At 45.3% G+C, this 14,544-nt stretch overlaps 1 protein-coding gene across 1 annotated transcript in view; it reads left to right on the top strand.

Moving 5' to 3' along the window:
* PAPPA (pappalysin 1) overlaps nucleotides 1-14,544 on the top strand; it is a 183,070-nt gene that overhangs the window by 136,589 nt on the left and 31,937 nt on the right. The window contains exons 14-17 of the mRNA XM_074923417.1: nucleotides 1,505-1,673; nucleotides 8,224-8,407; nucleotides 11,006-11,216; nucleotides 11,778-11,949. Of these exons, the coding sequence (XP_074779518.1) occupies nucleotides 1,505-1,673; nucleotides 8,224-8,407; nucleotides 11,006-11,216; nucleotides 11,778-11,949 (736 nt within the window). The remainder of the gene's footprint in view (nucleotides 1-1,504; nucleotides 1,674-8,223; nucleotides 8,408-11,005; nucleotides 11,217-11,777; nucleotides 11,950-14,544) is intronic.

Raw genomic sequence — 14,544 nt, 5'->3', positions numbered from 1 at the left:
AAAATTAATTAGATAATGTCTGCACAATGCTTTGAACACAGCAAAACACCGTGTACATGCTAAGTCCTGTCCTTACTAAGGTGGATGGGTTTTTGGTGGCTGTTAACCCTTTTTCTAGGAGACAGGAGTAGTTTGTAATCCATTTCAAAATATGTGTATTGACTTATTGCTTTCCTTCCTTTCTATAACTTTCTGTGTTTCAGGTTCTTCCCTACCCATGTAGATGGTGAAATAAGTCAAGGTTTTCCCTCCTCAGAATAAATTTAACTATATTTAATTTAAATTAATTTTAATTTTTAGCAGAGGTATATCACATTGTAGGAATCCTTAACCCCAGAAAGTTTTTCTCTAAACCAACAAAATGTCTTTGCATGTAGAATCATAGAATGGTTTGGGTTGGAAGGGACCTTTAAAGGTCATCTACTCCAACCCCCCTGCAGTGAGCAGGGACATCTTCAACTAGATCAGGTTGCTCAGAACCCCATCTGACCTGGCCTTGAATGTTTCCAGGGATGGGGCATCTACAACCTCTTTGGGCAACCTGTGTCAGTGTTTCACCACCCTCATTGTAAAAAATTTCTTCCTTATAACTAGTCTGAATCTCCCCTCATGTTTTAAGCATTTTCATTGCCCTTTAGCTGAGAGACTGCCTCATACTCACATTTGAACATGTGCTGTAAGGTTTGACTCAGGTCATCAGAGATGGTGGAAGACTTTGTTTCAACCAGAAATCTCTGTGTATAGGAAAATAAACCAAAAAACTCTTTTTACAACTTGTGCTAAGTGTTACGATAATTTACTGTAGGAATACCAAGCAGTTTCCGTCCAGGGAAACATTTTATGGATGGCAGGACAGCAACCAAAGAGATCTGAAATGACAGCATGCCGCTGAGCTTGATAAGAGCTTATCAACACAGCTACACAGCTGATGTTTGGTGTTCCTCGTGAAGTGGAATAAAATGAATGTGTTGATTTCAATCGAGTTTCTCAAAGATAAGAGTGTCTATCACAGAAGCCCCTCCTGACACGTACACACATGCACACTTATCGCTAGCAATATCGGGCACTCCTGAATTCAGCAGAGATTTAAAATTGGATAGGGCATAAGGACTGCTCTTGGAGGGCTAGTGCTCTCGTGGGATGGATGGATGGATGGATGGATGGATGGATGGATGGTTACATGTAGGTATAGGAGCAGGAAGGCCACAGTGCAGTTGAATATTGCAGAAGATAAGTTAATTCTGCAGAATTGGCAGGCTCTTCCCTTTTGCCACAAGTCCTGTAGTTTACTTTCATTGTCGTCACCGTTACTGCTGTCCCTGTCCTTCAGAAGACATAACTAGAGGGTGTGCTTGTTGGTGAGGAGCCCTTTGCTAAGTCAGGTTCATTATGGTCTGTGTGCCTGCTGCCGGACAAGTGATGAGGTTGTCAGTCAGGCACCCTTGCTCTTGTGCGATGAATTAAATGAATTGAATAAAAATACCACTTCTTGTCTCCCACCTAGCTGTGTCCACTACTCCTGCGAAGCCACCGACTGCCAAAAGCTGGAGATGGAGAACGCACTGCTGAACTGCACCGGCGGCGGGTGGTACAACGGTGCCCAGTGCAATGTGAGCTGCAAGACAGGCTACATTTTGCAAGTCCAACGAGACGATGATCTCAGCAAGAGTCAGGTTTGTTCTGCTGGTTTTGTATGACCCACGAGACAGGCTTGGGCAAAGAGATGTGGAGAAATTGAGAAATAACCCAGCCTAAACCCCAAAATCTCAGCTCGGCTTTGGGACAAGTTCTTATCCAAATGCTTCTCATCAGAATAGGAGCCGTCTGACTGTAGGAGGAGGTACTGACAGTGAACAAAGCTCAGATGTTCCCCAAATTTATAAATTTTTCAACCCAAAAGGTTTAAATATATGTTTAGGCCTTCTCAGATCTCACTGTCTCTACTCAGCCAAACAGTGTTTTTTGGGCTGTTTTTTTGCAGGCGGGGTGTTTGGGTTTTTTGCACAACCAGTTTCTGGGCAAAATATCTCATTTTTAATCCTTGGGTTGAGACTAACAATGTCTTAACTCCTTTGCAGTGTTTCAGTCCATCTGCTCCCAACCACACCCTGACACTGCAGAAGTGCGTGGTAGCAGGGGGGTGGAAGAAGCACCCAAACCCTTCTGCTTCCAAACAAAGCACCAAAAACCTACCCCAGTGAGCCAGGGAGTGCTCCCCATCTTCTCTAAGCTATGCATTAATAATCCAGTCCTACAAAGCAGCATGTCTTGATGCGGAGAGTGGGGTATTGAGGAAAACCATCCATTTCTTTAAACGTTAAAGAGATGCAGGTCCTTTGTGTTGGAGAAGGTGGACAAGGTGTACGTGCAGCATGGCGCAGCCTCGGCATACTGCTGGGAGCGGGGTGCACGGGGTACGTGGGTGCAGGGCAGACGCCTCAGTTTGTGCTCTTGTCTCTAATGCTGCTGGATCCCGTGAGTGCAGCATGGGGGTGGCTTCCCCATCAGCACCTTGTGGCCTGTTGTCAGGGCAGCGCACACATCTGGGGCCGGGGAGGGCTGGGGGCAGGCAGCCACGCTCAGCAGCCTGTCTCTATTTGTGAAATACTGTGTTCTTCATAAGCTCGCAGAGGAGGGAGACAGAGTGGAGGGGAATGAGTCAGCCCTTTCAACTCAATTACAAAACAAATACAGGACCCCGCGAGCTGGGCCTCTTCCACCCTAATTGGCATCAGCACCAGAACCCCAGCTCCAGCTGAGCATTTTTACAGAACAGAAAACAAGTTCTCAGACGAGCCTGAATGGCTGAACCAGGAAATAGCTGGAAAGGATCTGTACATTGAGCACACAGGAATCCCAAACCAAATAAAACAGCCTAAACATGTTTCACCAGCACTGTGTTATTTAAATGCAAGAAGTACCTTTTGGGGAGACTCTGCCAACTCTATATGGTTTTGCTCTGAGAAGTTTGGTTTCAGAGCCTTGATCAGACTCATATGACAGGAGTGGAGGATTTTAGCACCCCTAGCTAACGTGATTCACTGCCTATTACAACATGCTTCCTCTCACCCTGGTCTACTATTGCACTTCATCGTCTTTTTTCCACCAATAAAAACCCTGAGGCCAGTGCCTTTGTTTTGCTCAGTGCTGTGCATTCACTGTTCAAATCAGGGAAGTAGTGGAGCATCTTAAAGATATCCATGTTCAGCTAAGCACATTAAACACATGTTTTAAAAGTTTATTTATGTGCTTCAGAGATCTGTTGAAAAGGAACAGACAGTTTCTTTCACTATCATCTTGTTTTATTTCTTTGTGTCAGGTGCTTCAAGCCAGAACTTGTCGAATGTGTAGGCAAGAAATGAAATATCTGAGAAAGTCCAGAATCCTTGGTTTGGATTCCTCATATTGTGTTCTATTGAATTGCATTGTCCTCCTTCCACAATTGCTTCCCAGCTTCAGCTCCTCTTCTGATCACAAGCATTTGGAGATAAAATAGGCCATGTGGGTTGTTATCTGTGGTCAGAGGGACTTTCTGCTGTGATTGAGGAACCTTACACAAAATTGTTGGTTGTTTCACAGTTGTCATTTAGTTGGATATTTTGCTTTGACATTTGAGGGTCTAGAGCTGTTCTTTACTTATTGAACTGCCAGTGGTGGGGGCTGCACAAGGAAGAGGAGGAAGGAAAGTAGCTTTGCATATGCTGATGTTTCATACTCTTGGGTAGGAAGGAGGCTGAGGTGAGGTGCAATGTCTCAAAGAGCAGACTGAACATTGGTGGCCCATGATCACCGCATGCTGATGAAGATGATTGACAGACCAGTGAAAACACCCTGGTTTAGCATCTGAACCACATTTGTCTTCCATGTTTCACTGAAAGGCAGAAAAAAAAAGGGTGAACAGAGAAGTAAAAGCAAAATTTTCAAAAGCACCTCAGAGGTGTAGGGGCACAAGTCACATTTCAAATCAATCTTTTATATCTAAGGGGTCTTTGAAAATCTTCTTAACAGTTTTTGCACTTTCTGGCCTCTGTCTCTTCTGAAGCCACCATTTTAATCAGTCTTAGGGCAAGAAATTCATTCATCTCTGCTCTCTGAGAAGCTCCCATTCCCAAATTCTGTTAAAACTCCATAAAATCACCAAACCCTAAAACCCCTCAGGACTATGTGCAGTAGAAACTGCTGCTTGAAAATAAAAAGACTGAGCTGTTTGCAGACTCGGGGTTCTCTCTCATCTTCATTTAGGGACTTCAGCAACAACAAAAAAAGGGTTTGCATAGTGATGGAGCAAAATCCTTCATGTATCTTTCTCACAAAGAAGATGTCTGGATGTTTTTATTTCCCCCTGATTTCTTCTCACCCCCCTGACAACTCCATCACTCTTTCTTCTCTTCTCCCCCTTTTCCCCCTTTGTCTTTCACTGCTTTCCTCCCCCTTGTCCTTTGCTGAAAGCCCCACTCATTCAGTTACTTGTTGTCATCTCTCCTTGAAGCTACCACCACTGCTGCTCTGGTCAAGAGGTGTTATTTAAAACCCAGCAGCTCCCTAATGTTGTGCAAAGGCATCATCAATCATGCCAGGAAAAGAAAGCGCGGCTCATGTGGGTTCAATTAGAGGCACAGTAGTGGGCAGAAGTGGAAGAATACTTAGAGGGAAGGGCACAGCTGTTCATTTTTAAGGAGAGGAAACTTCACACGTGAAGCATCGCTTGAAGAAGGAGCCGGCTGGGATCTTGGGCAGCAGGAAGGAGACATGAATTCTCCCAGGCTGTTAAAAGTCCCAAGAAACAAATCTGTCTGGCACCAGATTTGTTTAAGTTTGCATCCTCTTCACTGTACGGCACACTGTATTTCTCCTCCTCGCCCGCCCTCCCTCCTTGCGTAAGCCTCTTTTGGAAGGCAGGACATGAAGGAAAGCGGTTGCTGTGATGCCAGTCAAAGCAGCACAAAGTGCCCAAAGTGACAGCTAATAAACCAGATGAGGAAGCCAAGTGCTTCGTATGGACTGCTGTGAGCTGGGTGACCTTGTCAGATCAGACAGGCGAAACAGGCACGTGCCTGCTCAGGCTTTGGTTGGGAGCTCTGCAAAGGCAGATGCAGATGCTGCCTCTAAGAGCCAGTGCTGGATCCGACAGCGGCGCTGCTCAGGCTGAGTCCATCGGAAATACCCCCAAGGTACAGCGTGGTGGTGGGGAGAGACGGGCTCCTGCTCAGCAGCCTGGGGTCCTGCCCCTGGGCGCTGCAATGATCCCACCTTCAGGCAGGACACTGCAAGAGGGAGAACCTGAAAGCTGTTGGGTGCCATCTGCAATAATTTCCGTGGTGTGGTTGTCCTCTGTGCTTTTAATCAAAGCCACTAGTCTTTGTCTCCATTGCAGGGAACGTTCTCTGTTATGTTCTGCTGCAGAAACGCATGTGCTCCCATTGCTTGAGGTGATGACATGATAGACATGCTCTAAAATGTGCCATTATTATGTCTGACCTTGAAAACCTCAGCTTCCAGCACACAAAGTGTGGAACAAATTACTGGAAAAAGCTGAGAAGCCAGGGTCTTACCCACATGGGCACAGCTTCTCTGCATGGGAATGGCCTTGACAGTGTACCAGGAAGAGGAAAAGCCATATGGATCTGGAAGGAGGTGACTCTTCCAGATTTGATTAGTGGTTTTCTTGGGAATGTGGAAAAACCCAGAGATAAAAACATGGAGACACTCTTTTTTTTTTTTTTTTTCCCCCCACATCAAGGTCTAGAATAGGGGCAGAAATACAGTGCAGTGGGAGTATAGCTCTAATGAGGGATCCCTTCCAAGGAGGGGTGACCCCAGGCACATTGCATTTCCAGCGGGCTGTAATCGCCTGCAGCTTTCTGCTAACAAAGACCATGGCTGCAGCTGAAATACTCTCACAAGTATTAGTTTGGGCAAAACGTTCTTGCCCATTTTCTGTAAGGTGTGACTGTCATGCACAGATATTGCTTCTGTTTAAATTCTTGTGTTATATTCGGGATTCTGAATCTGTGCTGTTTACTTGGTGTTCTGTAGAAACACATCTGATGTGCAGCCCTGTCATTAAGAGAAACTCCCTTGTGCATGTGTCCCAGCAGCCAGTATCAGCTAGAAGGATCAGTCATTTATTCCTAAACTAGATCACACCGACAGTAATAACTGAATTCTTGGAGCTGAATCTCCTGTCACTGATGGAGCTTCCCTGTGCTCAACGTGGATCCAGCATCCAGCAAGATACAGTGCAAGACCTGTGTCTTTTCTGTAATGTTTGGATAGCCCTTGACATCAATAACTTGGTTTTATGTTTTAACCTCCTGCTGTCAAGGTGCCCAGCAGTCACAGTGCTGGGGTGTTATTTGATGATAGCATCTGTTAAGGGAAATGGAGGCTTTGCTGGATGCCGGAGCAGCCCAGCCTGGAGTGCAACTGCAGCGTTGCTGCTGCTGTGTGTATGCGTTATGAAGATGTGGAGTTATGCTGTGTCGTCCCTCTCCTGGGGCCATCACACCACAACTTCCTGGAAGCACAAGCATCTTCAAGTCATCAACCATTAGGGAATACATATATTTTTTAATGGTGCAGATATTCTGATAAGCAGCAAAGGCAGAATCGATAACCACTGGGGAGCAAAATGATTAGGAATGAGACCACACAGTGTCACTTCACCTGAGTGCTCCAAGAATCCCAGAATATGCTACTCAAAAATTTGTAGAAAAGACATTTTTTTCCATCAGCAGTGCTCCCTGTTTAAATAAACTCCACAGTCTAGAAAAGGGGTTTTGTGCCCACTTGGGAAGTGTCCAGTTTCTCAGCTCTGGGACTGCTTTTTCCATTCTGAATACAACCATATATCAAAGGGAGACAGGTTTGAACTTCTGTTGAAACCATTAGGGTGTTTTTGCAAAAAGGGAATCCAGGTCCCTTTGATGTGTGCTAGAAAAATTCCCCTTCCTTTTATAAACCCAGATCAATGGTCGGCAGTGCAAATCTCTTGTGAGCGTACCAGTCCTGAATAAAATATTCCCTGGAGGCAGAGGAGTGCTGCTGTATGGCTTGGTCAGATTCCTCACTGGTATCTTCCCCTTCTCATGTTTGGGTTTCTCACATTTCTTTTTCTTCAGTCCTTCTCATTATTTGGGTATGGAGGGAAGAGGCCTACTTTCAGATTCTTCACTTCTAGTTTTAAAAAATTTTCCCTTTTTAATTTGAAAGTGGATATGTTGTTCTCTTTGCGAACATCTGTTTGTCCTTCAACCACCCAGTAAATTCTTCATCTTAGCTTTGGATGGGTGGCTCCTTTACCTCCCCCCCTTTTTTTCTCTCTCCTTAGCACTTCAGGATTTCAGTCTGCTGCATTGTTTGGATTATCCCTCAAATCCAAAGCAGTGTAGCTTCTGTGTAGCTATGAAAGTAGAGTGACATTAAGGAAGTCAGAGCGCAGGCACTGACTCTGTATTCAACCTCTCAAGTGCCAGGTGAATGTATGGGCAGGATGCTCTTGGGTCTGTCCATTGCAAACTCCTCCAGGAAGAAGTCTGTCTGTCAGGCGGGCACGTCCCTGGTCCCGGGGCAGCAGGGCCCTGATTTCATTTAGAGCCTTGGGCCATTCTGGGAGTAGAAGCCATGACAGCAGCTGTCAGTATCTGAACACAATGTTGACATGGCCCAGGCCACCTCCCCTGGTACCCCAGTCCAAGGGTGACTGACACCTCTTGGGCGAGCCTTGGGTGGGAGTCCCAAAAGGGTTCATGTCAGGTTGGCTTTTACTTCAAACCTGAGAGTGAGTTCGACTGCTCAGCAGCACATGGGGGTCCCCTTGGAGTGGCTGTGTCACTGCAAAGGTGACGGGGATCAGGGATAGCTGTCAGCTCCAAACAGCTCAGATTCGCACGTTCCTTTCTCATCCCAGGGCAGAGCAGCAGCCTGACGGTTTGTCTCAGGAGGCGTTAGAGACACGGGTTCAGATTATTTGTAGTGCTCCACTCCTTATATTGAAGCAGTTTGGTGTCTCACCACAGAGATGACAAATACATCCTGGTTCTCTGACGCTGCTTCTTGTGGGACCTTGGTGGTTTTAGTAGCTGCTGTCCAAATGGTGATGGTAGTGATCAGGCCCAGTTTTGCCTTACTTGTGAGCCAAAATAATGGCTGTTAGTAGGCTTGAAATGGTTTTGTTCTCTGCCTTGCTGGCTGTGGTGGCAGTAGGCATGTGTCTTTTTCTAGATGGAGTCCAGCATCACCATGACTTGCGTGGATGGGAAGTGGAACAAGCAGGTGACCTGTGAGCCTGTGGACTGCGGTGTCCCTGACCAGTACCACGTCTACCCAGCCACCTTCAACTGCAGCGAGGGGACCACCTTCGGCAAGAAATGCTCCTTCACTTGCCGACCTCCTGCTCTTCTGAAAGGTATTGGAGAGTGTCTGTGCAGTGACCTAAGGATAGCTGCACAGCTAACACAGACTGTTCCTAGTAATGTATGTTACCGTTGCTGTTGTTTTAGAATTATTCATGATATTTTAAGTATGAAGAATTATGAGACTCTATGGGAAGGTTTATTTATATTAAAAGTTAAGTTCCTTTGCATCTCTCTATTACCTTCCTTTGACCTTTCCTTGATCACCGTTGGCCAGGCAGTAATGACAGTGAATATTGCTTCCATACAACCAAAACATGGAAAAGTCATGGGGATAAATCAAATTGAACTCTCTCATCTTCTTTCCCATGCCTTCTCTGTTTTCTCTGTCTGCCTCCCTTCTATGCCTCCTCCATGTATTTGGAAAGGCAGGAGAGGACTGAAAAGTCCTATGTCCCAATGGCACAGTCCCCCATCACTGTTTTACCTAATCCACCCATCACCTTATCTTGCTCTACCTCTGATCTTTGTCTCCTCTTCTTGTTTGGGACTCTCTACAACTTTTTTTTTCTTAAAAATAACACACTCCGCTGCTTTCTTTCTTTTTCTCCCTCATCTTCCCTGCTGCTTTTCTGCTAGCATCCCCATCATCTTCTCAGCACCATCAACTCTTCTGCTTACTGGAACATTACCCTTTTTGATCTGGTACTCAGGAAACAAGAAAAGATATCATTGTTAATTTGAAGGAACATTAGAGCCAAATTAACTTGTCACCTTACAGTAGAATAATCTTAGCTGCTGTTACCAACTCAGGTACAAATGCTGTATAAGCTTTTTTGTACAGGTGGTATCACCTTTTCTGCCAGGATTCATTGCAAACCCCATAAGAGGCATGGGAAGTGTTCTTCATTTCAGTGAAAAGATATGTTGATTTCTTCATATATAACCAAATTGCTAAATTCTTTTAACTCTGATTTAGACAGCAACCACAAGCAGACAGCACACAGTGAAAGACTACTCAAAGGGGGGTTTTTAATCAAATAATCCCCTTTCTCTGTTCATACACTCAAGAGGTTCATCTTCAACAAGGGTGTTTTTTCATTGAAAATGCCTGGAATTTTTTTGAGGGGGCAGTGAAAATAGTGATATCCGTCATGACCAACAAGAGCTTCACCTGATGACTCTGGCAGGGTAGCTAGAGGGATAATAACCAACCCCGAGGTTGGGGTTCAGCTGTGCTGTGTAGCATCACTTCACTTTTGTCCAGAAACAGTGAGCTGTGATGTAAAGGCAACATTTGGTGTACAGCCATCAGTGATGACTAATAGATGTTGCCACTAAGCTTCTGGAGAATGGCGTTCGAATGACTCACGCCTAATTCAATCACTGACGTCATGACAGCCACTGTTGGTAATGTCACAGCTTATCACTTTGCAGTGGCAAGTATGATATCACCATGGCTGGTCTGCAGAGCTGCTGCATGAGTCAGAGCAGAGGAGCATGCTGGTGCTCTAGAAAAGAGCTCCCTTCTGCACAAAATACCTCTGCAATCATCTGCAGTTGGGGATGGGAGAGAGAAAGCCAGGGCTGATTTAATGCGGCTTCTCTTATCTTTGTGGGTAGGGCAGGAGGGCTCCTCCACATACCTTCCTGAGCCCTCCAGAGCCTTTTGTTTTCTTCTTTGAATTCCAGCCTCATGCCCCGGCTCTCTTCCTTCCCTCTTAGAGAGATGGCATTGCTCTGGGGTTAGCAGTTTGTCAGTATTATTTTGGATAACTCCAAAGTTGGCTTACTGTTGAAAATATGCCTTGTGGGTTGAGAAGAGTTCCTGCAGCAATGCTCGGGGATTTCAATAGAGTATTAGGGATTTTTGAAGGGTTAGTGGCTCATAGCTGTGCTTTGTTTCTTAGGAAAAGCTTATCCCTTTTCAACATACAGTATAAAATAACAAAGAATGTAAAATACACTGAGACTAGGCTACTTTTAGCTTAACCTTCTGAAGTCAAGTAGGTCATAGCAGAGGCAAATAGATCTATTGTACCTTTTACCTTTGAGGTGCTGGCCAAGAAAGCTTCCTAAGGAAAATGAGTCTCTAATGAGTATTATGAATCGTATTTATCACAGTAGTCCCTAAGGACTGAGAGTCCCCAGCTGAGAATGGCTCCTCATTGTGTTGGAGTAGTGACTCTAACACTAACAGATGCTGCTCCAAAAGGCTCAAAATTGAAATAAAAAGGACAGATTCAGGGAGGAGATATAACACAGAAACGGAATGAAGAATGTAATGGCACCAAACCCTCTGTTAATGCCATGACTTTGGGGAGGAGGGGGTTGATGTACGAAGCAAGCTTCCTTTCAGAGAAGAACAAAATAAGGAAGAGAAATACAAAAGATTACAAAGCCAGTGTTGTTTCCCCTATGCTATAGCATTTCCTGAAATAAGCACTGTTTGCCTGTAATCTGAAAACAGAGTCCTTAATGAGGTAATGCCATCATCTAGAAAGAGAAAATGCATAGAACATACACAGTTGAATTTGTCAAGCCAGCTGAGGTGCCTTTTGATATATTATGGGTGTAATGACATTAAAAAAAAAAAAAAAAAAAAAAAAGTCCTGCTGAACATTGTTAACTTTGATCACTGTTCTTCTCAGGAAACAACAGCAACTTGACCTGCATGGAGGATGGGCTGTGGTCCTTTCCAGAGGCCTTGTGTGAGCTGATGTGTCGGGCACCCTCCGTCGTCCCTAATGCAGATCTCCAGACTACTCGTTGCCGAGAAGATAAGCACAAAGTGGGCTCGTTTTGCAAGTACAAATGCAAACCAGGTTACCATGTCCCTGGATCCTCCAGAAAAGCAAGAAAGTACGTGAAAAAGTAATGCCATGTGTTAAAATGATTTGGGGAAAGGGATGGGCTGTTTATAACCTGCTGTAAGGAGTTCCTTCATGCAGATAGTTGTGCAGTTTCAGGGGGATTTAGGTACCTAGCTCTCTTAGGCCTCTTTGAAAATCCTAACCAGTAATCAAAAAACAGACGACCTTAGAAATACCCTTTGATATGCAGCCTGGGGAGTCCCCTTTGAAACTCTGCAGGAAAGGGTTAGTGCTATCGTATATTTCTGACTGCACAAACCCACTTCAAACCAACCACAGCCCACAAGCCTTGGAAGTGGAGTTTTTGGGAGATGTGGCCAAGGCCAAAAGAGGAGTTTAGGCCGGGCTGGGCAGCTCAATGTTGGCTTTGCAAATAATCGTTATTATTGCTCAGAGACCTCATGACGCAGATTCATGACTTGTTCCCCAAGTGTTAAAAGCTCAAGCACACCCATCCCCTGCAACCTGCTAGCAGAGGTCAGAGGCTTTAGATGCTCTTAGCTGACTCAGCCAGTCTCTAAATGGTCTTGGTTTTTTTCTGCATAAAAAGGCGAGCCTTTAAGATCCAGTGCACGCAGGACGGCACGTGGCTGCCAGGCGCTTGTGTGCCCGTTACCTGCGACCCTCCACCTTCCAAGTTTCATGGGCTCTACCAGTGCTCCAACGGCTTCCAGTTCAACAGTGAGTGCCGGATCAAGTGTGAAGATGATGACAATCAGTCGGTGAGTCTCTCCTACTCAAGTTATCTCAGCCCATACAAGCGTGGTTTTCTCATATGTTCCCTGAGGACCCTGATCTTGGAGGAGCCAAGGGCCACTGAGCTCTTCTGAGACTAGAGACAGAGAAATGAAGAAGGGAAATACATAGTTAAAGTAGAGGGAGAGAGCTACTGTGAAGAGCCAGGGAATACTATTTTTATGATAAACTGTTATCCATAGAGGACTAACAGTGACTGACTTACTGTTTCCAGACAAGTGGCTGAAATGCCTGTCTCAGTGGCTCAGTGATCTAGCTAGAAAATAAGGAGTAATGAATGAAAGTAAATAGGATATGAGTTGCCCGCACTTGTCCTGTTTGTTCATTCCATTTTACCTTGTTTTTCTCTCCAATGCTTTTTCTCATTATCATTATATGTATGTGTGCCATATTATAATTTAATTTTTATAGGGATTACAACTATTCAGGTGAACTCCCTCTGAACTTTCATATTTTTCTGGCTGTGAAGGTGTCATTTGGCATCAGGGGTCAGATCCTTACCTGGCATAAATCAGCATGTTGCCTTTGACTTCCTATGAGCTGCGTTCACTGATATGAGAAGGTCTGGCCTTTAGTATCTTGTTTGAAATGCTTAGTTTTCCTCACCAGAGGTAATTATAGTTTGTGAGATAAGTAATGCCTCCCAGAAGTGCTGCTGCTGCTTAATACGCTTGGGAAGAGAAAGTGGGGTTGTAGAAACTGCTGCTACTACATGCACTGCAGGGAGCAGGGCGTGCTCTGTCAAAGGCCTTTTAATGTCATTCCAGATTCCGAGGACATATTAAAAAGGGGCCAACCCTGCCCTAGAGCCAATGATCTGAAAGACACCTCTGATACCTGCTCCAAACGTTAAAAGCCAGTTGCTGCCCCATTCTCTGCCAGGTTGGCCTGCCCTCCTCACGGGGACAACAGGCAGAGCCCTCGGGTTTTTCATCAGGGCACCTGGAAAAGGTTTTCTTGCATAAGACTTACATGAGGTTATGAGCCTCATGAAATGCAAAGTTGCACGCGTGGGCAGAGTTTGGTTGGGAGCTCTGGGACACAGCATCTGTGGCTTTGTGCATCTACCACTGGTCAACTGGCTGAAGACATGTACCACTGCTGCCAGTGCAGGGAAACTGGGGCCACCAGGGTAGTGGCAATTGGTATAAGGGGTTTGTGTTTGCTCTTAAATGAGCTGGACATGTTGAGGAGCAAGCAGTGGAGTCAGGGTTACAGCAATAGTGAAGTGAGCTGTGGAAAGTGAGAGATACAGCTATGTCTCTATTCACTGTAAGGAAGAGTGTAGTGACTGTTCAGCTGCGAAAGCACCTTGAGCAAAGGAGCAGATAACATCTTGAGAAAGGGATTTGCAGAGAAAGGTATTTCCAGATATCCCAGAAAATAGACTACAGAAAAAGAGGGAGGACTCCTGGCACAAGCCAGAGCCACTTGAGAGGTGTTAATTATTTAAGGATTAAACCCCACTAAGTCTCTCTCAGCTATATAAGGTGATAATGCACATTGCATCCAAGCAAGAAACTCAGCAGGGATTTTCACAAGAGATTTTGCAGGTCAGGGAATGATGGACAGTATGTTACTATAGCAATGGATATCCTGGGAACTCTTAAGTATGTTGCAGAAACTGTACAATAGTACCCTCAAGCACAGCCAGCTCTAGGAACATAAATCAGGTTTCATGGCTCACCTTTAAAAATCATGCTTGAACCCTGGCATGCAAATTGCAATGGAAGTGCACCACACTTGCTAAAACAGCAAATTGTGTTCAATTATCACTTAGCAATCTCTTCCTGAATTTGTCACCATGCTGAAAGATCATTACTCAGCTGTACATATGGCATCTCTTAATCACCAGGAACGTAATGGTCATTTAAGCAGGTACCTCCCCTGGCACCCAGAGCAAAGGTCTTCCATTTCTGAATATTGTGCACAAATCATATGAACAGTCAGGTCTAAATTAATCAGTCTCTGCCAAACTGGCCCTTAGGTGAGAGTCACCAAGCTGGATCACACCCTGAGTCCATCTGGTCCATTATCCTTTCATATGATTTCTTATTACTTCTGGCAATGGCCAGATGTCTAGAGAAGGGGAAGCAGGTCCCACGCAGTAGTCTGCCAATAAGACCACTTTGTGTCTCACTAAACATTGTGCTCGTCAAAAAAGCAGATCAAAAAAAGCATTAGGCTATTAAGGACAAGACTAACACTGAAGGCTGCCCAGTCTTCCATGCTGGTACCAGGGGCTTGTGCAGACCCCTGTGCAACAACGGGTGCGGGACATGGGGAAGAGCTCCTAAGAAAAATTCGGCAGCCCTGCTGGGATCCCAGCACAGACAGCACACTAAAGGATCCCCAAAGATAACCCAGCGCAATATCCAAGAGCAGGGTTGGTAGATTGCAGGCAACATGCCTGGCATGTAAAATGGGTGAGGAGAAGCAGAGATCCTGCATGGTTCTCCCACCCAGCAAGGCCCCCGCGGGAGGTTTGGAGCCCAGCCACACCAGACATCCTCCTGTTGAATGTCCCACATTACCCCATGGCAGTTAGGCTCACAGATCCC

Source organism: Athene noctua, chromosome 20 (genome assembly GCF_965140245.1).
Source record: "Athene noctua chromosome 20, bAthNoc1.hap1.1, whole genome shotgun sequence".
Classification (NCBI taxonomy): domain Eukaryota; kingdom Metazoa; phylum Chordata; class Aves; order Strigiformes; family Strigidae; genus Athene; species Athene noctua.
Note: the sequence above shows the minus strand (reverse complement) of the source record. Positions and strands in the feature narration are given on the sequence as shown.